Source organism: Chroicocephalus ridibundus, chromosome 2, assembly GCF_963924245.1.
Source record: "Chroicocephalus ridibundus chromosome 2, bChrRid1.1, whole genome shotgun sequence".
NCBI classification, from domain to species: domain Eukaryota; kingdom Metazoa; phylum Chordata; class Aves; order Charadriiformes; family Laridae; genus Chroicocephalus; species Chroicocephalus ridibundus.
The window spans coordinates 18,679,969-18,707,054 of record NC_086285.1 but is presented as its reverse complement, the minus strand read 5'-3'; the positions used below and the strand labels follow the sequence as shown (position 1 = coordinate 18,707,054).

The following is a 27,086-nucleotide window of genomic DNA, read 5'->3' as shown; positions in this document are numbered from 1 at the left end:
CTTAATGACCCATAATTACATGAAGATAGCACATTTATGGTATGACTTAGAGGTTGCACCTCTGAAATGTCCTCAGTTACTTCAATGTCTCACTCATCACCAGAGCAGGCAAAAGACATCCTGAGTTGCAGCACTGAAATAACATCATATCCACTCTTGAACACCATGTTTCATCTGCCACAATACATATGCAGATCAACAGCATAATTTCAAGCTAAGTTTATTTTTTAAAAAACATTCAGGTTTAAACAGTATTTGAATTGCTTCTCTAATTAAGAAGAATAAACAATTTGCTGGTCCACATGAGCTGGCATGTTATTAGTTTACCATATACTACCTATCAGCTAGTAGAGATCAAAAATACGTACACTGCTCAAAAACTTCAGTAACACCTTTCCAGCCTAGCGTCGAAGTCAAGCCTTACCCACAGTACAACTCATCTCTTTTAGTCCTGTACTACAACTGGCCATTGCTGCATCTCACCTAATACTTGACTTAACCATACACATAAGAAAATCCTATAAATGCACAAAAAAGGATCAGCTTCCCAAAGATGACATTTATCCCCTTTCCAGTCAGATAAAGGTTGATTTGTGGTTTGAAGGCTTATCCTGCAACCTTATACAGCCTAGTTTTGAACACAGTTCACATAACTTAAGAAGAAAAAACAACCCCGTAAGACACTGAGTTCAACAAGAAAGCAGAATCAAGCTCTTCAGTCATTATTCAGTATTTCCTTGTTCTTATATTTTCAAAAGATGGCCCAACTGACCTTTCCTGAAGCAATTATGTGTTTTATTATTTCCATCATGATCCCTCTTAACTCTAAGGTCCCCATCCTACTTGTTCTCACTTTGTATAGAAGCCTGATAGCTTTTCATCACACCCTTGTTGCTCCTGGTTTCACCACATAAAGGAATTTGAGATAGCATGACAAGATCAGGTTGACAAGACATTATTTTTCTCTTGCAAGCAAAGAACAGAGAAGCTAGTTAGAGAAACAGCAAGCTATACTTCAATCCCTGTGTGACACCACACTGAATTGTACTGATGGATCCATTGTCAATAGCCATCCCAGGACAACATATGAGGGGGAAAAAAAATAATCAAGTGCTCTTAAGCACGAACAGATGAAGCTACAAAACCACTGCACATTAGCACTCCTACAAGGGTACACTGAGGAAAAAGTCATACTTATTTAGCAGATTCTCAAACAGGAAGCAATCAAAATATAAGATCTGTGATCCTACGGTCATGTACTACTTACATTCTCATGCCCATAAGATATACTTAGGCACAATATCAGGCAAAATTATTAAACAATGTAAATATTCACTGGAACCAGGAATGAACATTAGAAAGGAAAACAACAGCTTTAGTAATCTATTTTTTGAAATGGAGGGAGAGGCAGACATACTTTTATGGTGGTTACTTCTACATGCATGACAGCATTCCAAATGGGAATGACTGACAAAAGTGAAACGCTGCCTCCACTAATTGTCACTCAAACTGTGCTAGTCCAAAACATATTCTGATTTTTCTTTAAAAAGAAAAATCCTATATATGATACAACTTTTAACCAAACAAATCCACAATTTTATTTCCACTGCCACCATGATGCCCTTTCTGTGATGGCACTAGCAGCAGGGTCAATTAAGAATCAACAATATTCTCCATCAGAATAAGTAGTTCTGAAAAAATATTTATGGTAGCCTATTTCTATTTAGGTGATTAGCCATAAGTTTTATCAATTAATACAATTTCACACACACTTTTTTCCATTACGGTAAAGGGTAACTTTTCACTTTGTGTTCTGCAACTGCCCCAGTGATGCAGATGTTGTTGGAGAAGGGATACATAATGGGGCACAGCAGCCACAGGACAAGTGTTTGATAAGATTAACACAGTTGGACAGACTTCCACACTTCATACACGCTTTTTCAAAATTACAATAAAACAACAGAAGTTGTCACAGCTTTAGAAGAGCAGCTAGTAAGTCATTCATATACCTCCCATAAACTAATAAAAGAGTTTGTTCACTGAAAAAATATAACCTGTAAGGGGACTTTTACAAGACATGCATAACGTCCCAAAGGGCTGCTAGTAAAGAGAACAAAGTCAAACCAGCAGCAGTATAAAGAGTAGCAGAACGTTACTCCTGGCTTATAAAACACTCATGTAAATCATTACATGAGTTTTCCATCTGCAGATCAACATTAACTAAGCGCTTTCATGCCCCCCAATAAAACCAGTCAGCAGAAAGCACTAAGCAATTCCCTTCAGAAGCACAAGCACCCAGCAGCACACGTTCGTGTGCTTGAGTGGCAGATTATGAAGAGTGACGCAGAGACTCATCTGCTCCACAATAAGCTTCTTGTACTTGCTTTTCCCCTCCTTTTCCCCAAATATAGTCAACTCAAGCATAACACTGCCCAGCTACCATGAAAACCAATGTCGCAAGTAGCTGCACTGGATGGCGCAGATACACTGACCAACTTAATACTCTGTTAGCTCATTACCTGCTGTCTAATGACACAATATTCTTATAACCATCACCTCATACACTGCATTTCCTTTTTGCTTTGCCCTTATGCCACTAAAACATTGACAGAGATAAGAAAACACTAATTCAACGTCAAACAGGAGCTATTCACATACGAGGACTGAGACTTGAAATAGAAGGAAAATTAATTTCAGGCAACAATCTAATCAGATGCATCTGAAGAAAAAAAAAAAGACTCCTTGAAAAGTCCAATATGTGACTTTATAGCAGGTTAGTGACGCATTTCATTTATGTGGTGTATCTTCCAGATATGAGAGGTTTTCATTAAAAGAGAAAGATTGCAAACACACCCTTGATTCCTTTGTTGCCCAAAATTACCAAAAAAGCCTTTCAGAATAATGTTCACAGTCCTGGGATTTTTGGCTTTGCATTCAGAAAACAAGAAGCTGCATCATGTCCTCTTAATTTAGTATTTAGTGAGGTATCTAGAGCTTTCGGCCAAATACCCATTCAGCAGAAAGGAGGTTTTACCGATCTAAAACGCATTGAAAACTATGCATTCAGACTGCCCTTCTACTAGAATGAGAATCTGCGTATGAAGGAATTCACTACAGTCAATGGCTATTAAAGTTCGCAACTTTCCTCACTCCCCAAAAACAAGTTGAAACCCTGCATTCACCAAAAAAAAGTGGGAATAAAGAATGACAGGAAACATAAGTTTCTGACTCAGTTTATTCTTCTCCACCAAAGCAACTGCCCTTCCCCATCACACAAAGGCTGATGGTTGTGTCCAGCTCTGGGCTCCCCAGTTCAAGAGAGACAGGGAACTACTGGAGAGAGTCCAGCATAGGGCAACAAAGATGATGGAGGGATTGGAGCATCTCCCTTATGAGGAAAGGCTGAGAGAGCTGGGACTCTTTAGCCTGGAGAAGAGAAGGCTGAGGGGAGACCTTATTAATGTTTACAAGTGTCTAAAGGGTGGGTTTAAGGAGGATGGACCCAGACTCTTTTCAGTGGTTCCCAGTAACAGGACGAGGGGTAACGGGCACAAGCTGGAACATAGCAAGTTCCAAACAAATATGAGAAAGAACTGCTTTATGATGAGGGTGACCATGCACTGGAACAGGCTGCACAGGGAGGTTGTGGAGTCCCCTTCTCTGGAGACTTTCAACACCCACCTGGATGCAGCCCTGAGTAATGTGCTCTAGGCAATCCTGTTTTGGCAGGGGAGTTGGACTAGATGATCTCTAGAGGTCCTTTCCAACTCTGAAAAATTCTGTGATTCCGTGGTTGTTCTCTCAGAGGTGTACATAACTAGGTATCATGGGGGGTTTTTTGTTTGTTTGGGGATTTTTTGTCAGTAACGTGGTAGGTTTTTTTGACTGCATCAGCTGAACCGTACAGGAATTACAGACAGATCCTATGTATACTCATTTGTGGTCATGAAGGGAATTTCCCAACAGAAGAGCTAACGAGGCAACCCTTACACATTATAGTACATTCTGAACAATTTATGCATATCGTGTAGAAGTTGATATGCACAAAGTTAACAACAATTTTCATAAGCAGACAGATAAGCAGAGCAAGCACAGTAAAACTTGTTGGAGCCTTGGCCTCTATCTCAGAGAGTACAGGAAGAACAGGATGTGAAGCAAAGGCCACCGAGGTAACTGTCAGCACTTTATTGGGAGAGAGAATGTCACCCAAGGCAAAGTTAATCTAAACAAAATGTGCAAGTTTCTTTGCCATATTTAGAATATTTGCATCTGCTGACAAGCAAGGGCAACCCAAGAGAAACAGAGAGAAGATGTTATGTTTCTAACATATACAACATTAGATAACGTAGAGACACTTGGTCTCTTCACACACTTTCAGGTGTGCGGCAAGGAAAGTTTGTACGGAAATGGAGCTAACAAGGATTTGTAGACATGGAGTGGCAGCTTCTACCCTGACTTTGCAATTGTCTCCCCCCTCACCATTTAGTTCCTATAACTTATGACATGCCTTCAAGGATGCAAAGTCAGCTTTTACAATATATCCAGCTACTGCAGTGTAACACTGAGAAGAGTCACAGCAGGGGGTAACCTGTTCCAGTGCTGCGCCACCCTACAAAATAAAAAGGATTTTCCCAGCTCCAGGTACAAACCTACTGAGCTTCAACTTGTGACTAAGTGTTCAACATTACTCTGTCACTACCAAAAGAAAGACTAATTGCACAAAGATGTCAGAGCCAGACTGAAGTACCATTACATCACTGCTTTGCCCCCTCTTTGTCAGACTAAACAAGCACAACTTCTCCAACCTCTCCTTGAAGGCTGCATGCTCCATGCCCCGACTGCCTCAGCATCCCTCTCTGCTGGACTATCTCCAGTTTCCCTAAATCACTCTTGAACAAGGCAGGGGTAACAAAAAATGGACACAGCGCTCCAGGTGAAGCCTCATCATTGCAGAGCAGATGACAATCACTGCCCTTCATTGGCCAGCCACGCTCTTCCCGACACAGTCCTGCCATGCTGTTTAACTGATTCAGATGGCCTTGTGCTGTTGTCTCATGCTTACCACAGCATCCACCAGCACACCAGCTCCTTTTCAGCAAGTCAGCTACTCACACAGTCACCTCTCAGCAAATACAAATGCATGGGGTTACTCCACCTCAGGTGTAGGTCCTTGCACCTTGCCCAGTCTCCCAAGGTTTTTGCTGGCTCAAGGTTCCTCTGCACTGAAGCTCTGCCATTCAGCATATGAATCACCTTTCCTAATTTAGAGTTATCCCCAGATTTGCTGAGGACACGCTTTACATCCTGAATGGTCTCCAAAGAATACTGTGAACAGTGTGGGCTCCAGTACCAAGCCTGCTTGTTAGCAGCCATCAACCATTTGCTAGTTCTGGCTAATTTCCTTTCCAGTTAACAGTGCTTTCATCCAGACCATATGTTCTTCATGTCAGAGAAAGAGACCTGAGTCTTACACATCCTCTCCTTTTTAAAGAGGCAACTTCAAGGTAAAAGCACCTGGACAACTGTCCTTTGGAAGCACAGTCATCACTAAGAGGAACTGGAGAGGTCTTTTGCTCCCATCCATAAAGCATGCTAGAGTACTTCACACAATTGCTTGTTCCTAGGCATGACTACCCACACTCATCAGCAGATGATTTGTCACATTTTCTACCCTCTTTCTGCTTCTTGGCTTTCAAAAATGAATTTGAACTGTGTTGTGATCATATACTGAAATCCACAAATGCAGTATCCCATTAATCCAAAGGACAGGCACATAAACTCTGAAAAAAAGCGCTAGAAAGCTCTTTCCCACAAACTCCAACATAAGGAGTCCCCACTGTATGTCTACTGCCTTATGCCTCTTCAAACACCAGAGGCCTACTGCTGAGCACCTAACAGCTCTCATGCTCTTCTTCCCTGGCATCGAACACCAGTTATCCTCTTCTCAACTTGCTACTGCTTAGGAGCTCACCCCTTCAAGCCCCAGGACATCTTCAGCAGAGCTTCTCTGAAACCTAATCTACATCAGTCCTGGCTGGTTGCTCACCCAATAGAAAAGGCCTTAGCATTTGGGGATGGGGGTGGTGTGTATGTGTGATTCAACACAGGCTACAGCTGTAGGTTTCAGAAGTCCTACAATAAAAGATAACATCTGTGTATTTCATTATTGCCTCTGACTTTAGCTAGACAACCATAATACAGAAACAGAAGGAATTTGGCTTTCTGCTTGCATGCAGTATTTGAATTACACATGCAATGAATTAGACATGGATGGTGACAGAGATTTTATTAGTTTTCTTTATTTTTTTTAGTTCAAAAGCTTCAAGCTTTTAATAGTGACAATGGATACACTTTTTTTTTTGCTGAGAGTTATGCTTTCATAACATATTGTTCTGTAATAGTCCCTATTTCACATTAGAGACAAGTTTCAGGTGCAGAAGAAAATCTTAACACTGAATGTTTAAGGGGTGCAGCGTTTCCTGGTGCAAATCATAATTTCTTTAAACGGAGTCGATTGCTTCCTTCATGCTTCAAGAGGCATGGTTTTAAATTCTGAGCTATTTAAAAAACTCTTTATGTCCAGGAAAAAAAAAAAGAGGCATAGCTGCTACACCCAGTACTGCAGCTGCTCTGACATAAATGTGAGCGCTGATGAGTTACATTTTTCAGTTTTGACACAGTAAACAAAGATGTGACTGTCAACCTCTCTCTCCTCTGATGAATCTGGCTCTGTCCCATCTTCATTCTCTTAAAGTTTGTGCAAGTGAAGCAGCAAATATCTTAAAGTACATGTTTAAGTCAGGTCTTATTTCCAAGAGGAGGAGGAGGAGGAGGAGAGGGGAGAACCAAGAAACATCAAGTCAAAAGAGCACGAGAACACAGGCCCACATTTCTAGAGCAGTTTTCCCTTGTCAAATATTCAAGCTATGACAAGCTGAATTTTTAACTCCTCTACTAAGAGACACTGATTTTCAGAACGAATGGAGGGATACAAGAGGATTTTTTTCGCTGTACTTTTTAAAGAATTAACTCATTGGCTTAGGGACCCATGCAAGAATGATATAAATGAACAATGTGAGTTTAAACAGCAAAGCAGAATTTAATTTAATACACATAGGAAATAAATATAACGAAGCATAAACTGCATTCAGAGCACAAATACACAATGTCTTGCTTAATTCATCACCAGGGTGCACAGAAAAATCCTGGGTTTATTTTAGTGGCAGCACACCTCAAGAAATATCAAATGATGAATGTTAAGGTCTTCATTCCTTTCCCACCTCAATGTCCAAGGTCCTTCCCAGTATCTCCAATTGGAGGCAAACCCTCAGCTTCTCCTTTCCCCTTTCACTGTCCAGTCCATGGAGTCACTCATCTTTCCTAAAATTGCTACAAAAGAAAATACTACCTATTCTAGCCACCTTACACTTCATATGCTATGAAGAAAGCAAAACACCTGGTTATTGCTGTTTGACCTTCTTCAAGGAAAATTTCTTTTTGGCTGCTGCAACTGAAGGCAATCTATACCGTAGCAGAACTGCTGCTCTGCTACTACAGCATTTGTGGATGGACAAGTCAGCAGTGATTATTAGGAACTACATGGAGCTAAAGTCCTCCCTCCATTGCCTTTTTATGCCAGTGGTTTTCTCCCCATAGAGAAAGTCAAGATGGTGCACTATAACAGTGCAGCAATCAGGTTGGCTCTGCTGTCACATCTCAGATCAAAACCAGCTCAACTTGTAAATGAAATTTCTCTTCTAAGCATGGCCATTCTCAAGGCAAATAGAAACAAAGTAAAGCACCAATTAGGAACTGAAAGAAATATGTAATGTGACTGTGACTGCAACAGAAAGCTCCTAGTAGGCAGTCTAGAGGTATATATGCCCTAATGTCTTTCGCAAAGCCTTGATGCTCACATTGGACTGAAGTATAGACTTGCTGTTTTTCCCCCTCCCAAGTCTTGCCTAACAGGATGAGCAGGATCTCTTACACTAGAAGGGTTTGCGAACTTTTTCAGAACAGTGATCAAGTCTTTGCTCTGCCATACCAGAGCAGCTTCGAAAGGTCAAGTCAGCATTAAGAGTTTAAGCCAAAAAGCTGGGCTGTATGTGCACAGCTCTGTATATTGGGTGCAGTAAATAACATGTGGCAGGTCACTCCAGACCCACACAGTCCAGCTGAAAGACAACTGCAGAAAATATAGATGCAGCTGGGCAGGGTTCTGCTCTGGCTGCTATGTGAAAGCCGTTCCTGGAGCTGTTCCCTGCCTCCATGGGCTCAGAGCAGTGCTCCCTCACCACAGTGTAATTACTCATGTGAAGCCTCTCTGTTTGCTCTTGACGAGATACCAAAGCTGAATTAATTCTTTTGCTATAAAAGCAAGCAAACTTTTCATCTGTAAAATTAAGCTCCAGTAACAAGAACTGAACACACCACTCCATCACATAACTTTTCATGAGTGCTTTTTCCAGTGAAGGAGGTACACAGCTAGGAAAAATATTGAGTAGCTATAATCAAGATTAGCTATCCAGCCATTCAGTCTAGAGTCATTCTGGAAAACATGCATAGAGAACTGAAACACAGTAGGGGAACAGAAACTGCCTGCAGGTCAGAACAGCCACAGGATTTTCTTCCATAGAAAGAAGAAAGGGGTTTTTTTAACCAGAAAAACTATCAAATTGCACCTTATCTCACAGATATCTGCTCTGTGTTGCAAAACCCAGAATTGAGTAATTGACTGGCAATGCCTTAGATCTGTGTTTCTAGGCAATACTTCTTTCATGGAGAAGAATTCCATTTTCAGAGTGCTCATCTCCATGCTTTAGTGGCATGAAAATATTCACCACTGATACAAACACAGGGAAAGACAATCTGGAGACCTCAGAGAATTTAGAAACAGTCTATCAAAGCAACTGCATAGCAGATTTAAGATATGCAGTTGAAGCATTTGAGCAGAAACATTTCAAAGCAAATAGCTGAGCTGGTATGTGCGCATTATCTGCATCCAGTGTAATTCTACAAAATTAGTCTGCAGAGGTTCATTTATAAGCAAGGATTAGTTTTAGGAAAGACCAACCAGGACAGAAACTACAAGCAAGTGACCTTGCTAAACACTCCTCAAAAGCTCTACAAAGCACTAATTGTTCACAGTCTTTAGCAAACAGTTCATGTATCAGGTGACTCAATGGGTTTCAGCATACTGCCTTCAATTCAAGCAGAAAACAGTACAGACGGTTAACACCTTTTGTGCTAGCATCAAACACTTTGGCTTTTTCCATGGTTAGTCATATCAGTGGGCCAATGAGAATTTAACAACAATAGCTTCACACACCCTGCAGCTCTGAAAACACATAAGAAAAGATGTGCTCAGTATGAAAGGACATCCAGTGCTTGGGAAAGCCTGTAGGTTCTGTCCCTTACCTAGTCATTTCTACAAAGGTAGTCATAATCCTAGCATCAAGAAATCTCTGATTACTTGACAGAACAAGAAGCTCATCTACAGCAATTGTACTTCCTCCTACTTTCCTGTTTCAGTGGCAGGTACTTTTTAAATACTTGATACAGCTTTTAACACTATGTAGTTCTTAGCACATACTAACTTGTCAAGCCTTTTCGAAAGGTTTGTTACTAGGAGGGCCCTTCCACATGCACTGGAATCTTCTCCCTGCTGACATGCTTTCAGTAAACTACTGTGTTGCCATTTAACAGAGATTTTTAGAAACCACAATTACTCTAAAAGAACAGTAAACAGGTTAGCAAGGCCTACAGGGAGACAGACAGCAGAGCCCATGGGAAGCATTTTCTTTCAAGTATTTGGTCTAAGGTGCACCACTAACAAGGTATCAGTTGACCAACAAAGGTTTTAAATTCACCAACTGCACTGAAGAAGATTTTAGGTTGAATCCTCTGAGATTTGTTTATGAAATGTCTCAGATAGGCACAGGACATAAAGCCCAGTAAAGATCCAACTGAATTTCAGCAAGAGCATGTGAGAAATAAATTCCGGTTCAAATGAAACAGGCTCAGGCAGAATCCTCTGTGAAGCACATTTTTATTCACGTTCTTGCAAGAGTGGGTGACCTAGCAAGTAGGCACACTTTCAGTTCTCAAAACACACCTTTTTATTTCCTAATCCCGGATGAATTTTTCCCTCCCCTGTTTCCCATTGGTTAGGTACTCTAGGGTTCACAGTCTGTCCGAGGCGCCTAAAATTCTTCCCGGATGTCTTGCCTCTGTTTACTTCTCTTTATGCTACACCTAAAGGGATTATCTGACTAGTTTCTTTCTTTCCTTTTTGGTAAAAAAAAAAAATGCTCAATGTCATTAGCCCTGGTTAAATGTTTGACTACCCTTCTAGACACTAATCCAGTATGAATCAGTTTGTCCGCGTGATAAGAGATGTTCTACAAGTCTTTGCTGGAGCCTCTTTGTCTTGGTCATTCCCTTATGTCACCTCTGATGGAAATGGCTTTTCTCCTCTGCAAAAGCAATACCTGCCTTCCTTACAATTTCCCCCTTTCCTTTTTCATAATCTTGTCTTTTGCATTTCTAGGGCATGGTTCCATATGAGGCCTCTAGAGCCGACAGCATGATGTTACATTCTTCTTCTTCTCAAGAGTTTTTATTTTCTTCTAGATGAAGCATTTTTCCAGGGTATGGGGGAGGGTCTACTTCCATTCGTTTTGTTAGGGCAGTTTCAATTAATCGTTGAACTAATCCTCGCACACAGGGAATGATACAGCATCCTACAGCCACTAACATTACCGCTACCATTATAAGAGAAATCAATATTGATACCACCATATCTTTCCATTTCCCCAACCAGGAATCTAGCCAACTTGTCAGTGTGGTGTCTATTCCAGAGTTCTCAGCTAACTCATCAGCTAGAGTGGTGAGCCCTTGAAGGGCTTTAGTTATAGTACCATCTGGAGCTGGTATATGACAGCAGACGCTGGGCCCTCAACAACTCACTCAAGCCCACTTCAGAACAGCAATGTACGGGCAAAATAACTGAGTGGATCCTGTCCCTCCCTTCCTTGGCACTAGTATGGCACCCACCTGATTATGCAATAAGCCACTTCCAGGTTACACACAGCAGACATTTTTTGGCCAAGCTACCATACAATCAGACCAGTGCCAGATCAGGTACAAGGCAGGCAGCAGTAACTCTCCCCCCTCAGCAGCAGTTAGCTAGGATGAAGCTTCAGCCAAGGGAACACAAGGCTGCCACTGATAGGGATGGGCCTGTTCTTTCCTGTCATGTATTTCCATCTCCTCCCTGCACCAACACTAGCAATGCAGCAATCACAGTACAAGTCAGGTCAGCTCACTCATCCAACTGCCTTGACTTGGACAGAGTTTGGCTTAAGCAGGTAGCGGCAGCATGCGAACCTCTCTCCCTGGCCACACAGCTCACGAAATTACATCCTGCAAGGGCATGAAAACAGGTGAGATTACTGCATATGTTGCAACACTAAATAAAATACCATGACTTATGCACTACTTTATCTGAATTTCCTTCAGAAACAGAATCCTTCTCTCTACCCCTCCCCTCAACTGCAACTTCAGATCTTGCAATCTTAATTATTAACTCCTGCTTTAAACCAAATATAATCTCAGTGCTTCTTGATAAAGGAACTGTTTTGTTTCAGTCATGACCTCCATCACAAAGTGGCTTTCATAAATATTAAAAACATCTTACCATTTTCTATCATGTTGCTCAGAGAATTCAAAGATGTCAACATAAACTATCCAGCTCAATAATACAAGAGACAAGATAATGCCTCCTCCAATGTTGTCAGTCCTCTATTTAAAAAAAGAGATTACCTGGGAGATATGGTTGATGGAGGACTCCATCCTCCGTAGCTGGGATGCTTGGATGTCCAGCAGTTGTAATACATTGTTGGCCAGTGCATTGATCTGATAAGCAACACTGGCTAGAGATTGAGTTGTGTAGGCTTTGGTCTCTTCTAATGCTTTCCTTTTATCTGGAGCCTGTAAAGCAAAAGAACAAGACGTTTGCTTAAGGCCAGGAACAAAAAAGACAACCTACATTTAGAAGAATCTGTAATCAAGGAGATCTGACTGTGCAGTTTAAGTACTCAATCTACATGTACATTTAAAAAATTCAGAATAATAAGGAGCAGATAAAGAATTTGAAAAAAACGTAGTAACATTACATGCCAAGAAACAATTCATTCGGCAGAAAACCCAAGCCTGCCCAATCCTTCATTTCCAGAAAAGCCTTCAATTCCCCAACACTGAAACGCAGCTTTTTCCACCTCTTGTGAGGTCACGCAGACAAGTTAAAGACAAAAATATTTTCCCACAGTTTGGTGTCCCCTAATGCACATGCCACCTACAAAGCCAACCCTCCAGCTATGCTGGCTACTACTCCCACAGTCCAGGAGAAGGGCGAGCAGAACATAAGGATGGCATGCACAGGGGGCTCCTGCATGCAGGAGTATTTGTGAAATTATCTCTCCTCACACAAAAGCTTAATAAACTTTCCTTGACAGCTGAGAAAGTTCATCATTGACTGAGAAGACACACATATTTTTGAAGTGTCAGAAAGAAGCACAGCTTCCCTCCAAAGGGTAAAAAATATAAGGAAAGGGTCACTCTCCCACTGAAATCACACCTTGCTAAGATAAAGTGCTCAATCTGTCCTGAGGCATCACTCCCTACTCAGAGGGCAGGTTACTTGTTTGAGATCAGCAACTGCTTACATGACTTGAACCTCACGGCCCAAGTGCCTTCTCACTGGCAGCACCTTCACCTGGAAAATACACACACACCCCACTGTGAAACACACCCCTGTATCATAGCTTGGGAGTTGGCAGTGGAGACCGTGTACTTCAGCTGTTACCCAATTTGCAAATTGCAGCTATCCAGAATTCTCTTTTCTTCCCTTTGTAGGAAAGGTGCACTGCATAAGGAAGAATTTGCAGTACATGATGACTCACTGCTAGCAGTTTCTTCCATGTTTTATTTATTTGTAGAATAGTCAGTCGATCTCAGCAACCAAAAGGAAAGGTTCACATTAATAGTCCCTTCCAACTAGACTTGTGGGTTTTTTGTTGATTTCTTTTAATAACACAACACACACATTGTGTGCAACAGTTACAATATTAAGAACAAAGTCAGGAAACAAAGAAATTCCGTTTGCATTCAGCTGAGGCCTATGTTTTCCAGTTTCCATGCACTCATTCATTCTTAAATCCTGCTTCTTATTTCTTCACCTCAGTATTTTAGTTTAACATTCACAAGTGTCAAATCTGACCCCGAGTTAAAGCACGAAAAGATGCAACAGCTAATAAGGAATCCTTCTTGTCTCTCTTGCTTTAAGGAAAAAAACAGAAGGCAAGCTGTTCACATACATTATAAAGTTGCATCATGACCTAAATACTGCAATACAAGCTATGCTATGCTACCTTTTAATTAAAGATTTTTTTAAAACAAGGATGAATTCCCCCAATCCAGAAAATTCGTTCATATTTGTGATTAACATTCCTAGCACTGTTTTGACACGTATTAGAACACTTGGTTAGCACCATCCTTCTAAAGAATTCACATACAGATGCCTTCTACAATGTGAAGCAGCAAGAACAGTTTAATGAAATCTGTTGCAAAAAGGTAGAACAGCTACTGCACATACCAATGCCACACTACGCAAAACTCCACTTTTAGTATTTCCAAATCCAAACAAAGCCACTTTTCATCTAAAAGAATATTGACATTTCTAGCTGTCAGAAAACATTAGTAAGCATCATTTTGCTTCTTTAGAAAACAAACTTTGGTGGTGAAGGATCTGTAAAACAACTACAAAAGGTTCAAAAAACAAGCTTCCCAAAGCACCCTGGCTTTCCAAAGAGGCGATTTAAACTTCAAATCGTCAGTAGCAGTGACTTTAAAAAATACTGTCCTACTGAGCTGGAGCCTAAAGAAAACAACTGATGATTTATACTTGAATTTCTACTACTCTGGACAATGGTGAAAATACAGGTAGCAGCTTCAGAGATATCTGAAATAAAAGATTTACTGAACTAGACACAGCCAATAAGGTGTTAGTCAACATGACTCTAACTGAATCATGATTCTAAGCTGAAGTGTAGATCTGTAGCCTTTACTCAAACACTTTTCTTATTACAAAGTTTCAATTAAGTAATTCCAGGCTGAACACCAACATGTTACAAAGCCACAGCACTCAATTACTGGGTGTTGTCAAATGAGAAAACTTCAGTGTATAAAAAGTTTTTTTCTTCTCTAATGATTTGTTGATCAAATGCCTTGCCCTCATTTGCCTAAGCACCTAACGTTTTAGTTATTTGCTCAAATGACTAGTTTGGTAGCAGGATTAGATGAACATAGCTGTGATATGGAACATATTTCACGTCCTAACAGAATTAGAAACATTTTCAAGCTTTGCAGATAATTCACACAATTTCAGTTTGCGGTTTAACAGTTTAGATTAGAACTAATTTGACATATAGTCCTTTGCATTTTTTAATTAGAACTGCTGGCATCCACAAGATATAAACCAAGAGCTTCACAGACAGCAAAAGGGAAAGGGGGAGAAGGAAAAGAACAGAGCTATGTGGCAGCAACAGGAGGGAGAAGGGATTTGCAGTGTTCTTCAACTGTTACTTTCAGCTCCCTCCAAGCAAAAACTCAAAGTGGTATAGAAGATAATGCAGATGTTTACATGCATGCCTTCAGATACTTTAGTATAATACATGAGCACCAGTTAACTATTCAAAGACAATGCAAAGGCTGTCAACTGACTTGTTTTCCTAATAATTCAGAATTACTTTATGACCTCGTATTAAAAGCTTCAAAAATGCAGTTGTTTCTCAAGGAGCCCTTGATATAAATGGAAGTTTGAGTGTCCTCTAGTAGCAAAGTGAGTATTCTTTAAATCCAGAACACCACAGGTTTTGAAGTTTCCCTCTTAAAGTAAGCTCCCATCCGTATCCCCAGCTCACCCTAAACAGTCATATTACTATGGCAAAATTGGAGTTTGGCATTGCTTTCACATAAGTAAACTTAATACTAAAAAAAGAAAACCACTCCTATAATCCAAGTGGATACATAAAGAGACAATTAAACTTGCATGCCATTCCACACTGCATGTATTTTTGTCAAATGCAAACTTGTATCATAAAGATTTCTTAAAAAAATTACATAATGACTAGAGTCAAAACAAAAATGATTCTGCACCCAAGCAATTGCCATAGTAAGAAGAGAGTAAGAGCTTATTTACTGATTTTTCAGTTCAGTGACACATCACGGTCAAGTGACAAGGAACCTGTCCATTGCTTGGCACTCTTTACAAGTTGCACAGTCAGTCGATTTTTCCTTCCCCTCTCCAAACTGCCACCCACACAGGCACATCCCCACAACAGTATCTGTGCAGTGTTCAAACCACCCACACTCCGAGCTCTCTCTCTCATTAGCTCATTCCCATTATCTTCTAGTTCATACAGCATGCAGCTACGCGTACAAGCTCCCTCCAAAAATCACATCAGCTCACACTGCAAAGCATCTTCAGAAGCCAAACCTTCTTTTGCAAGCACACTGGTCCATACCCTCATTACCTGTTCTCTGACCTCTGTTTTCCCTCTTTCCACTTCAGTTCCATTCACTGTGCTTGAAACTCCCTGTAAGACAAACACTCCACCACAAGAACTGGCTCCACTCAACAGAGGTCAGAAAGCAGTTCATCAGCTCACACCAAGACTGGCTGCCATAGCAGAAACAAATTAATTCACCACTTCAGTATGTGGCATGTGCTGCTCCACATTTTTCATCTTCATCTGTGGGAACACGTGCAAACTCAAGCACAGAAAAACCCACACAGGATATACTAACAGAGCACTGCCCTAAAGCAGCCCAATAACCACTAAGCTAAACAGAGCCGTAATTATTCAGTGCCAATACCTGTTCAGATGCTTGGCATTCTGTTCTAGGGCTTGATCACTCTCAGCAATCAAGTTCCGGGAACAACTTTACACTCAGTTTTATATGACTTTGCTGTTACTGCTCATGCACATTTAATGAATTCAACAGTTTAGGACATTTGTGTTTGCTTCACAAGTAAACACAAGATAATTGTTTAGCTTTACATCTTGGTTGTCTTTTTTTTTTAAAAAAAAAAGACTTCCACCTTTAATTAACTGATTAAAGAGAAAATGAGAATTACTACAATCATTTGCCACATGGATTTAGCAATCTTTATCATGTATCAGCATTCACAGAATGTAACTATGCCAAAGTCATCAATATGGCCATATGTATTGTCTTTTTGCCATGTTGTCATTTATCTATTTTTGACATTCACAGCATGCACACTTCCTGATAAAACAGATACTACAGTTGAGGTTTCAAAGTACTACTTCCTTCACTAAAGTCTTGCCATTTTAGGTCAGAGATCTAGTCCCAACAAACTCAGGAATTAAATTTTACTATAAAACAACCAACCAAAAAACCACCAAAATCCAAACACCAACAAAAACCAAACAAAGCACACCCAGCCAAAACTTTTAGCTTAAGTTAGCTACAGTCTACAGCACCTCATTTTTCAAGTCAATTGGAAGTACTTTTATAGAATGGTGAAGATGTACATCCAGGCAGTGTCTTAGAGACTTCTAGATATCAATACTAAACCTCCCTGAGAAATAGCTGGGGACGCTCCAAGGTGGAAGGAATGCATTTCTGAAAAGTGTCTTGCCCACTCAGAAAACAGGTGCACTCAGACCTCCCTAAAGCAAGAACCTGTAACATTATGTAGAACTTCCGGATGCATCTATGAGTTTGGAGTTGCTGCTTCACTGATCTGATAAGACTTTTAAAAACCCTTAAGATCAGCTTTGAGTTAATTTGTTACTTCTGACTACTAATGACAAAAGACTTGGGCATTTCTAAACTATTCACAATGTACGCTCAGCTTAGACCAAGTATTCCACATCCAAGCTGCAGTAATGTGTTTCAAAGGTCTAAATATGCCATACATGCTAGATAACATTTACCTACTGAGCCAAATGTCTAATTTACATTGAATATCAAGAACTATCAACCCAGAGATCACTGTAAATAACTAAGGAGCTACATACTGAAATAAGCAGCCTATGGATACTAGATCCCCCTTATCGACAGTTCATGAAGCTTGTTAAGACTGCTTCGTAAACATGCTGCACCATGGTAGACTTTTTGGTTGTTACTGATAGTTACTACACCAGAATATCAGTTATAAATGAGTGAAGAAAGTCAAACTGACAAGTCACAGCAGCGAGTGCCACAAGTTTCTATGTTGTGAAGAACTTTCAGGAGCCAACTACCTACCTGGAAGCCATCCAAGGAGATCTAAACAGACTGTGATTATTACTAGCTGGTGCTCAGGAGTGAGCATTCGGGGTTTCTCTCATCACACATATAGCCTTAAGGGACATGTATCATTCTAGAGTAGCAGGGGAAACTAAAGGTTTCAAAATTTACAAACAGGGGCTGCTTACACTATGTACGCCATCCAGGTAAGGACACAGTATGAATCAGATACATTCATCATCTCCTGGAACAGGCTTACTGTGCTCATGCTGTACACCAATCTCATTGAAGAAATTCTGCAATGCATTAGGCTAGCATTTACTTCAAGGGGATGATGCACTATTTCCCAAATCCACAAAGCTACACTACACCTGGTATTTACCTGCCTACAAGTTACAGACAGTTCCTTACTGATCAGCACCTCAATTTCTCCACTGGTAAGTGAAGTAAGCCATCAGGAGAGTTAGTCCAGAAGTTTAAGCTCAACCTTTGCCCACATACTAGCACAAGAGACATCCTCCCATACCACCACAGGTAAGACTTCAGAGGGTTACCAGTATGCCTCATCTACTGTCCGTCTTCAACATAATCAGTCCCAGATCAGCCACCACCACTATTCTTGTCACTGGAACCATCTGCTTTGCCATTCATATCCTTACTATCATTAGTAAAAACAACTGTGGGAAATTCAAAAATAAAACATTTACAAGGGGACGAGGAACAGGAAGGGACTTAGTACAAGCACAGCCTGATAAAACGACAGGGCAAACCCAGCCTCCATAGGAAGGGGAACTAAAGCACATTCCAGAGCACAGGCAAATCTCAACTAAAACCCTGCATCACAAAGATCAGTACTACAATACGTGTAGCAGAAAAATATACAAGTGTTTTACTGAAGTGATTTGCCGTAACTTGTCATTTTGTTGTACTTTTCTACTATTCCTGAACTTGTATGGGAGGTTGAAAGCTCAAGATTTTAATTACCCAATAGCTTGCAAGCTATTAATAGCAATATATTGCAGGCACTGAACATGTCCACCTCCTGTCCAAGGCCTTCTCTCCAGGGGACTGGCAGTCAATCCTTCACTAACAGTGAAAACAAGAAATAGAACAGACTATCCAACACACCTCTCCCTACACAGTGAGAGGTGGTGTCAAATAGAAGCAGCAAAGCTCTCAACCACTTAAATAACTGGTTGTTCCAGGAGTACAAAGGAATTTAGAGAAGGGGGAGGCACAGAAGGATGCCTAACCATTCAGAACAGCTCTAAAACCCAAGATCACTCTCACTACAGTAACCCCCAAATTAAAACCAGGATGATGAAATTCTTTCGAGTCCATTCAGTAAACAGTAATTCTTCCCATCTGCTGAGGCAGAAATCCTCAATAAACACAGCCAGGCTAGCACCTACAATTCAACTCAAGTGAACTTCCTTCCAGCATCCACAACAAAAAAGCCCATTGGTATGAAATAATACCATGTCTGTTGAGTTTCTCTAAGATAAGATGCAGCAACTCAGCTATACCACGCACAGAGGAACTGGCAGAACTTGAAATCTCTTCTCCCCAGGTAAAGATCTTGCACAATAAAACTGGCATTCATTCAAGGCACCAGACGATAAGGTGATCACCACCACAGCAACAACCACACCACAGCCCACAAGCAAGATTTCAGTCTGTTTCTTTTCAGAAACACTATCTAGACAGAAATCATTGCCCAGTCTGCTATTCCATCTCAAGGATCAAGACACATACCAAATCATTGTAGTTTAACAAACACATAGGATAGTGTAACAAGCCCTGCCTGTAATTCAAAAGCCCTGCTTCAGACAGACCCTTCCCCCAAATCCTGTACATGCTAGACAATCAGCCAGAAGCAAATCCTTCATTTCCATCAATAATATTCCCCTGACCAGTCCTGAATAGCCTTGATAGCAAATTAGCATTTCTATGGGCCGAGACAAATTTAGCCAATCTGCCTGTGTCCTTGCAGATTTTCTTTTACTTACAAGTTGCTTTTCATTCGGCTGATTAACTGTAAAAAGAAGAGTCTCAATTTTTCTAATCATTATCTATTTTGGGGAAGGTAGAGGGAGAAAAGTTTCTTCATTAAGGGGAGAAGTTCATTCCAAAGGAGAGTTTAAGGGACAGACACTTATATTATACATACACACACACACACGACCCACAGTGGCAAAAGTGTATGAGTTTTAATAACAAAAAATGCAAGATGAATTTGTATATTGATTTTTTTTATTAAAAAAAAGTGTTTAACTGTATCAGATACACTGATACAGGTTACCATCAGATCCCAGCCCATTCTGACCTGTGTGTAGACAGCAGAGAAACAAGTCTTTGAGATTAAGCTTCCAATAACTACCTTACCCTCATATGTGGTTTTTACTTAAGCTAAGACAAGTCCACATGAGGCAGCATTCACAACACTGATGCAGGCTTAAATAGATCTGTAAAGGACAGCAGAAATAGCCTACAAAAACACTTTTTTTCCCTAAACAGTAAATAACTAAAAAGAAAAAACCCTAAACTTAGGAATTCCATTTTAATCCAGGCAGCAACCATTATAGCAAGAAATTAATCTATCCAATAGGAGAGCGATTTACAAAGCAATGCTGACTCTGACAGATGGAGCCTGGGAAGATATATGCCAGCTGCTCTGTTAGCAGCATTTTCTGCCCAATGCAGAAAACAGTGTTCATGTTGGCTCCAGACTAAACCACTCCCCTTATTAAAAACCAAAATACATATACATAAATATTGTTGAAAGCACAATTTTCAATTCTCCTGCCAAATCCAATAGAGGAGATGTCATAGTAAGCATATATGTTGGCACAATACATTGTTAGTGTCAGTTGTTACAGTCTGTGTATACAACCAAAATAGCATGCAACACTGAATTAAAGTGACAGAAGGAGACATGCTCATGTGTCATTTTCACACAACCCTTGTACACTGAATCAGTCAGACTTCAAGACTGCATATGCAGCAAGCTTAAGAAGTTTTATCCGAGTCTTATTTTCTATGTTTAACATGATTTAGACAACCCAAGCTCCAGGACAGAAACAACATCTTCCATTCTTGTAAAGCACTGCACAGTAGAGGCATGTACAGTTGCTTCAAAATCACACTTTTAACTTCCTCGCAGTGCCTATGATTTGTCTTAGGACATTAAACACACACATTTCTTCAGAGCTGAGACAAAGCAGGCTCTGACATAAGAGACATCAGCCAGAGCTCCAAATACAGACTAATGCCACCCTCAGACTGTCAGCCAGGGAAAGAAACCCTTGGCACTTCCATTGCAGTCTTCCTTCTTCAACACTAAGAAAGCTACCCAAGGCTTCAGAGCGTATGATTATTTCAGCACGCTAGACAGCAGATAATAGCGAATTAGAGAACTTATGTTCCATTTGTTTCATTATATACTGTCTCTCAAATATCGATCTTTTGTTTTCCGTTTGTAATGGGGCTTGAAATTAAAATGGCTTTCTGTTTACTTTAAGTGCCAGCACCAACCCACAAATTTTAGCTCATCTAGCAAGAACATACTCACTGATCACAGAATGGTTTGGGTTGGAAGGGACCTTTAAGATCATCTAGTTCCAAACCTGCCATGGGCAGGGACACCTCCCACTAGACAAGGTTGCTCAAAGCCCCATCCAACCTAGCCTTGAACACTCCCAGGGAAGGGGCATCCACAACTTCTCGGAGCAACCTGTTCCACAGCCTCACCACCCCCACAGTAAAGAATTTCTTCCTAATATCCAATCTAAATCTACCCTCTTTTAGTTTAAAACCATTGCCCCTCATCCTATCACTCCACTCCCTTATAGAATCCCTCCCCATCTTTCCTGCAGGCCCCCTTTAGGTATTGGAAGGCCGCTACAAGGTCTCCCTGGAGCCTTCTCTTCTCCAGGCTGAACAACCCCAACTCTCTCAGCCTGTCCTCACAGCAGAGGTGCTCCAGTCCTCTGATCATCTTCGTGGCCCTCTTCTAGACCTGCTCCAACAGTTCCACATCTTTCCTGTGCTGATGGCTCCAGAGCTGCATGCAGTACTCCAGGTGGGGACTCACCAGAGCAGAGTAGAGGAGTAGAATCACCTCCTTGATCTGCCGGCCATGCTGCTTTTGACGCAGCCCAGGATGCAGTTGGCTTTCCGTGCTGCAAGCACACATTGTCAGATAATGTTGAGCTTCTCATCCACCAACACCCCCAAGTCCTTCTCCCCAGGGCTGCTCTCAATCCATTCTCCACCCAACCTGTATTTGTGCTTGGGATTGCCCTGACCCACATGCACTAGCATGCACTTGGCCTTGTTGAACTTCCTGAGGTTTGCACAGGCTCACCTCTCAAGCCTGTCAAGGTCCCTCTGGATGGCATCCCTTCCCTCCAGTGCACTGACCACACCACACAGCCTGGTGTCATTGGCAAACGTGCTGAGGGTGCACTCAATCCCACTGTCCACATCACCAACAAAGATGTTAAACAGCACCAGTCCCAGGGTCAGTGATAGTCAGTGTCTGATAAGTCAGAGACTTATTTTCCACTTTTTTTTTTTGCGGGAATAGGAAGGAGACATTTCAGCACTTATTAGTTACCTTAACATCCTCTTTGTAATATAGTGGCAGCAACACAGAACCTAACTGGAGTGAAAAATCAGAACTGGGTAGGTTTTCATGCCATGCAGGCCTTTGAATCAAAACAGCTCAGAGTACCTGTTTTGGGGCAAAGCTCTTCAGCTCGTACTGTGTGAGAAGCAGTGCCTTCTATGGATTTTATTTATCTTTGCAGTTTACTCTCAACGACTGGCAAGTGCTCATACAGTCAAAAGTTTATCATCTCAGTTTTGACAAATCAAACTGAAGGAATAAGAACAGAATACTACAATAAATCTGTATGTGAAGAAAAGCAACATGCTAAAATTTGATGACCTTTTATAGGTGAGCTTCCAAGACTCTTTCTTTCCAGACCCTCGCTTTTTAAGTCCTCCCTACCCTCTAGACAGGCCTGGAATATGAGACAGCATTAAGCAAGCAAGGTTAAGACAACAAGATTTAGCATAAAGGATCAAATTACAGTGTCACCTCAGCATGTCCTGGTATCACAGACTGTATTATGTCAACAGTACTCTGAACCCGTGCAACAGGGCAACCTCGCTGCTGTTTGCAAGACAGCTCAATACTGAATGTCAGCATCTGCAAAAGGGTTGGTCCAAATGCAACTACGCTCAAAGCTACGCTCTGCAACACAACAGGTTTCTCCACACAGATGTCAGAGATGTCGCAGGACAACAGAGCAGGGAGGGAAGTGGGGAAGGAGAGCATGGAAAGTCATTAGCAGGCCTGTCCAACTCCAGGAAGAATCTCAAGGCATTAAAATGTAGAGCCAAGAGTTACACAGGCCTTCTGACATTCAGCAAATGTCTGGACTGCAAGCGTTCCTAATTCAGGAAGAGTTCTCATGTTTAAGAAAGTAATTTTTGACACAGCCGCTGCCCAGATTTTACAGCTCAAGCAGTTCCCAAACATCACGGTATTTTTAAAACAAAGAAGTAAACAATGGCAATTACAGTGCCAAATTCTCTTTTTGTACTTCGTAGCGCTACAATACTGACTATTTAGCTTCTTGAAGATCAATATACTCACTCCAGCAGGAAGCCATCCAAGGGCTTGCACATACATCACAACACTGGTGGCAAGGTGCTTAAACCAGAAACCAGTAGATCCCCAGTTTTGTAGTAGCTCGCTTCCCAGCACAAGGCATACTGTCACACAGCACACAGGCTAAACAGTGATCTCATGGTAGTAAAGTAATGGACTGCAATACAAGGACTGATTGTTTTTACAAGAACTTGCACGTAAGTGGGGAAACTCTGATCACATAAACAGCTGCTAATATTGCCTAGACTTTTACCTACTCCTGGACCCGACTATACAATTTCTATCTGATAGTGGTTGTAAGCACACTATATCCAGTTTCTTTTTTAATAATTACTATTTATTATGTTAAAATTTTAGCCTATGGTTAGCAACAGCATTCTAAAACCTTATATACATAACTCTTTGGAATACTGGCTTATTTCAGTTGCAGCAAGGAGGAATTTAGCTCCTCAAAAAACCAAACACACACAACAGAACAAAACAGATGGCTCAGGAGAATGGAGAGAAGGAGAGCAAGACAGGAATGGCGAGTCAATAATTTACCATTGTTTCTTTCCCCCCAAAAACCCCATGAACAGGACAGTGAGTAACAAAAAGTACAAAAATATGGTAATCTCCATACCCAGCAACAGATAAAATTTAACTTAGAGACACCAAAAGAACACAGAAAGCAAGTTCTTCAATAGAAAATACAGTGTCAAATTCAGGAGTGAGGGGGTTGTTTTGTGGTGGTTTTTTTGTTTTGTTGGTTTGTTTTGGGTTTTTTGTTGTTTTGTTTTTTTTTTTTTAAAAAAAACCAAAAAAATCCTTGGAGAGACAGTTGCTGTGGCATTAGCACAGCCGTAGTTTAAGTGAGTAACTTTTCCTAGAAATACAGCTGCAATGCCTCTGGCACACACAATTACAGCAAAGTTTGCTAATTCATGTTGAAGTTCCACTGGTGTTTTGATGCTGTTTGTTCACACAATTTTAAGGACTGCTTTCCCTTCATGTACAATATAGAGGAGGGCAGCTTTAGGCAGATGCAGGAGGTGCAGAAAGTCATTCAGGTGACAGCAGTGCTTGCGCTTCCATGCAACCAGACTCATGAGAAGAGTCACATCCACATCACTCCCCGATCCTGCCTCGGTAGTAACACAATCCCTGAACTATTCTATTTCAGTACTTGTAGTAGGGCCACCAGGACACCTTGCTACTATCTCATCTGTAATCAGCTTGACAGATGAGTGGCCTTATTACAGCTACAGATGAGCTGTGTTCAGAGAAACAGCCCTTTCACAACAGGAACACGTCAGCCACAGTTGCGTATCCACCCATACCCACACTGCTGTCTATCTGCACATCTCTGTGCCCCAGAGGAAGCTGAGCACCTGCCCCTATCTAGTTAAAACACAGGGGAGGCCAAGGGAGGACACGCACAACCATGGAGCAGCATGTGGGACAGTGTACCTGGCATATCCAACTGCTTCAAAGCTTGGGATGGCTTCTCTATGCTGCAAAGAGAAGCAGGAGAAGTAATCCAAGCAAATTATATGCCAATTAAGTCTGCAGGCAAGACTTAGCTACCAGAGATAAGATTCCTACCCGTGATGCGAGCAGAGGCAAGCAAGCCCAGGACTGGAACAATTACATTTCATAAGCTCTGTTTCAAACTCTTTAATTTAAAACAGCAAGAAGTGGCTGTGTCGGTAGCAAAAAGAAGTTATACCCTAAAAACATGCTCTCAGTTTTACCAAAGAATATGCAGTACTTGTAAATAAAACCCTGCATGAATAAAATAATGTAAATAAAACAATCGTAAATAAATAAATTAATAAAAACGAATAAAATAATTGTAAATAAAACATGTAAATAAAACCCTGCATGAATAGGGGGATTGAAAAAAGAAAGACTTTGTATACAAAAACAGCCTAAATACTGAAGATATGTCCAAAGCAAAACTGGAGACTGGTCTTTTTTCCATCTCCCCTTCTAACCAGTTCTTAAAATAACTGCTTTTCAACTTCCCACTTGTCTTTTTTTTAAATTTTTTTTTAAAGGAAATTGGAAACGAACTTTTCAACAACTACAGAAATTCATTTTCCTAGTCACAAAGAGAAGTTTCTTATGATCATGAACGGCCACATTTTTGCACCATCTATACTTAATGATGATGCATTTTTCTTAACTTTTGCAGTGGTTAGTTTGTGTTTAGTTATTTTCCATTGAGAAAAGAAGTTTAAATTAGTATGTTTTGCTCATTATTTATGTTCTCTATTTGCATAACTCCTTCACAACTGCTCCATTAAACACCTCTTCCCCTCCAAGGCCAATTTTAAAAAGCCTCCTGCTTTATGAGACTGACAAGCATGACTCACAGTATTCCCCACATTCATTCCCCCAGGCCTCATGAGATGTTATACAGCCAGTAAATACCTGCTTCAGTTCATACTCCCCCACAGACCCAGTGCTGCTGCAGTAACCCCTTACAGCAATATGAGGAAAAACAAGTAAAGCTACCTCTCTAGCTGTCTGCTGTATGTAGGAAGCAAATCATAACAGTATTTGCTTTTCATGTTGTCCTTCTACTATGTCAGAGTTTGCAAGAGAGAGTGGCTGAAGAGAAGTACACAGTTAAGGAGGGTTACACACTCTCCCCCGTTCCTCCTGTGCTTTTATTCTACCAGAAACCGAGTTGTTCAAGATTCTCAGTTTGCTTTTCAATCATCCTTCAAACCATTCCCATTTTCCATCAGCAAGGGAGAAAGTTATTCAACAAATTATTTTTTATCAATTCTTAAGCCCTTTCCATGCCCAAGGAACACACTCAAATCCCCCACACGTCCCACATTCAGGACCAAAACCAGCAACTTTCCCCCCCTCAGCAGTGGAGCAGGAGCCTACAGGTACCATATCCCTGCATACTTCACTCCTATCCCCAGTAAATGAGCCTCTCTAAAAATTACAACAAATACCTCCCTCAGTCTCCCTCATGAACGATCAATATTCACTACAGAGTACTGACAGGAGCCAATTTTACAGTTCCTGTTCATGGATAGGTTTCCAGAGAGGGAACATGTGCTAGAAAGCTTTTCATTGACTGTTATCCTTCTCTGTTGGTTTAAAGGACAGACTGCTAAAGAGGAATGAAATACACATCCAGAAACGACACAGCCACTACTCAGGTGATAAAAGACTTCTTACAAAATAAGCAGCATTGTATGAGCCTAAGCTTCAATTACATCTATGGCAACAACAATTTTCTCTAATATTCAAAGCTAAAGAGATCTTAGAAATTAGACATAAAATCTGTTGCCATTTAAGACAACATGTACTTGCAATGCTCCCAGACAATTCTCAGAACTACTGTGGCAACCAGATCATTTCAATGCTCAAGAACATACGGTATACTGCAGCAGGAAACACACCCACGGTATTTGAAGAGAACCCTTGTAGAGCCACGCACTTCCAAACCAGATGCACATTTTACCTAACACAGCTAAAGCCTGGAGTTTGCATCACAGAAACAATAGCTCCTCCCACAGATTTAGAAATCCTGCAAGTCAGCCAGCAAATCAAAAGCCTAACAGCCCCCAGCCAGGCCTCCAAGGATCTTGCCAACATAAGTGCATCGATCCATCATATCTCTATTTGTTAGTTTGATACTCTCTGAACCTTGATTGAAGCATCGTTCAAGCCACCTGCCACGAGGCCTCACAGTGGGAACCCTGGAGGCTATAATCATATTTTATAAAAACCCTTCATGATCAGGCCCAGCCCTGCTTCACGGATACATACCTACTAACTTACATTAACAGAGTGCCAACCCCCCTGACCCGTCCACCTTTCCCTCACTGTTAAAGAGATCCAAAGACCTCCAAGCAGAGACATTTTATTAAGTCCTTTCCACTCCTTGGTCTCAGAGTAACAAAAGGACCAGCTTCCTAAACAAGACAGATTTCTTATAAAGGAAAGGCCTGGCCACATATATCTGAGAGGCCTCTAGTAGACAGAATCATGTCAGTCCAATTGCATACCGCATCTCCCCAGCAGCCTTTTTTTCTTCTGTATCCTGCTCACCACGGCTTCCCCATGTGGTTACAGG

The 27,086-nt window shown here is 41.0% G+C and overlaps 1 protein-coding gene across 12 annotated transcripts in view; it reads right to left on the bottom strand.

Annotated features, from left to right (window-relative positions):
• Positions 1 to 27,086, bottom strand: part of ABI1 (abl interactor 1) — an 82,334-nt gene that overhangs the window by 45,295 nt on the left and 9,953 nt on the right. For 11 of the 12 annotated variants that reach the window (XM_063324605.1, XM_063324608.1, XM_063324611.1 and 8 more), the window contains exon 2: positions 11,827 to 11,994. In XM_063324605.1, the coding sequence (XP_063180675.1) occupies positions 11,827 to 11,994 (168 nt within the window). Of the gene's footprint in view, positions 1 to 11,826; positions 11,995 to 15,596; positions 15,728 to 27,086 lie in introns of those variants that run through there. The other variant, XM_063324613.1, reaches the window with a different exon arrangement.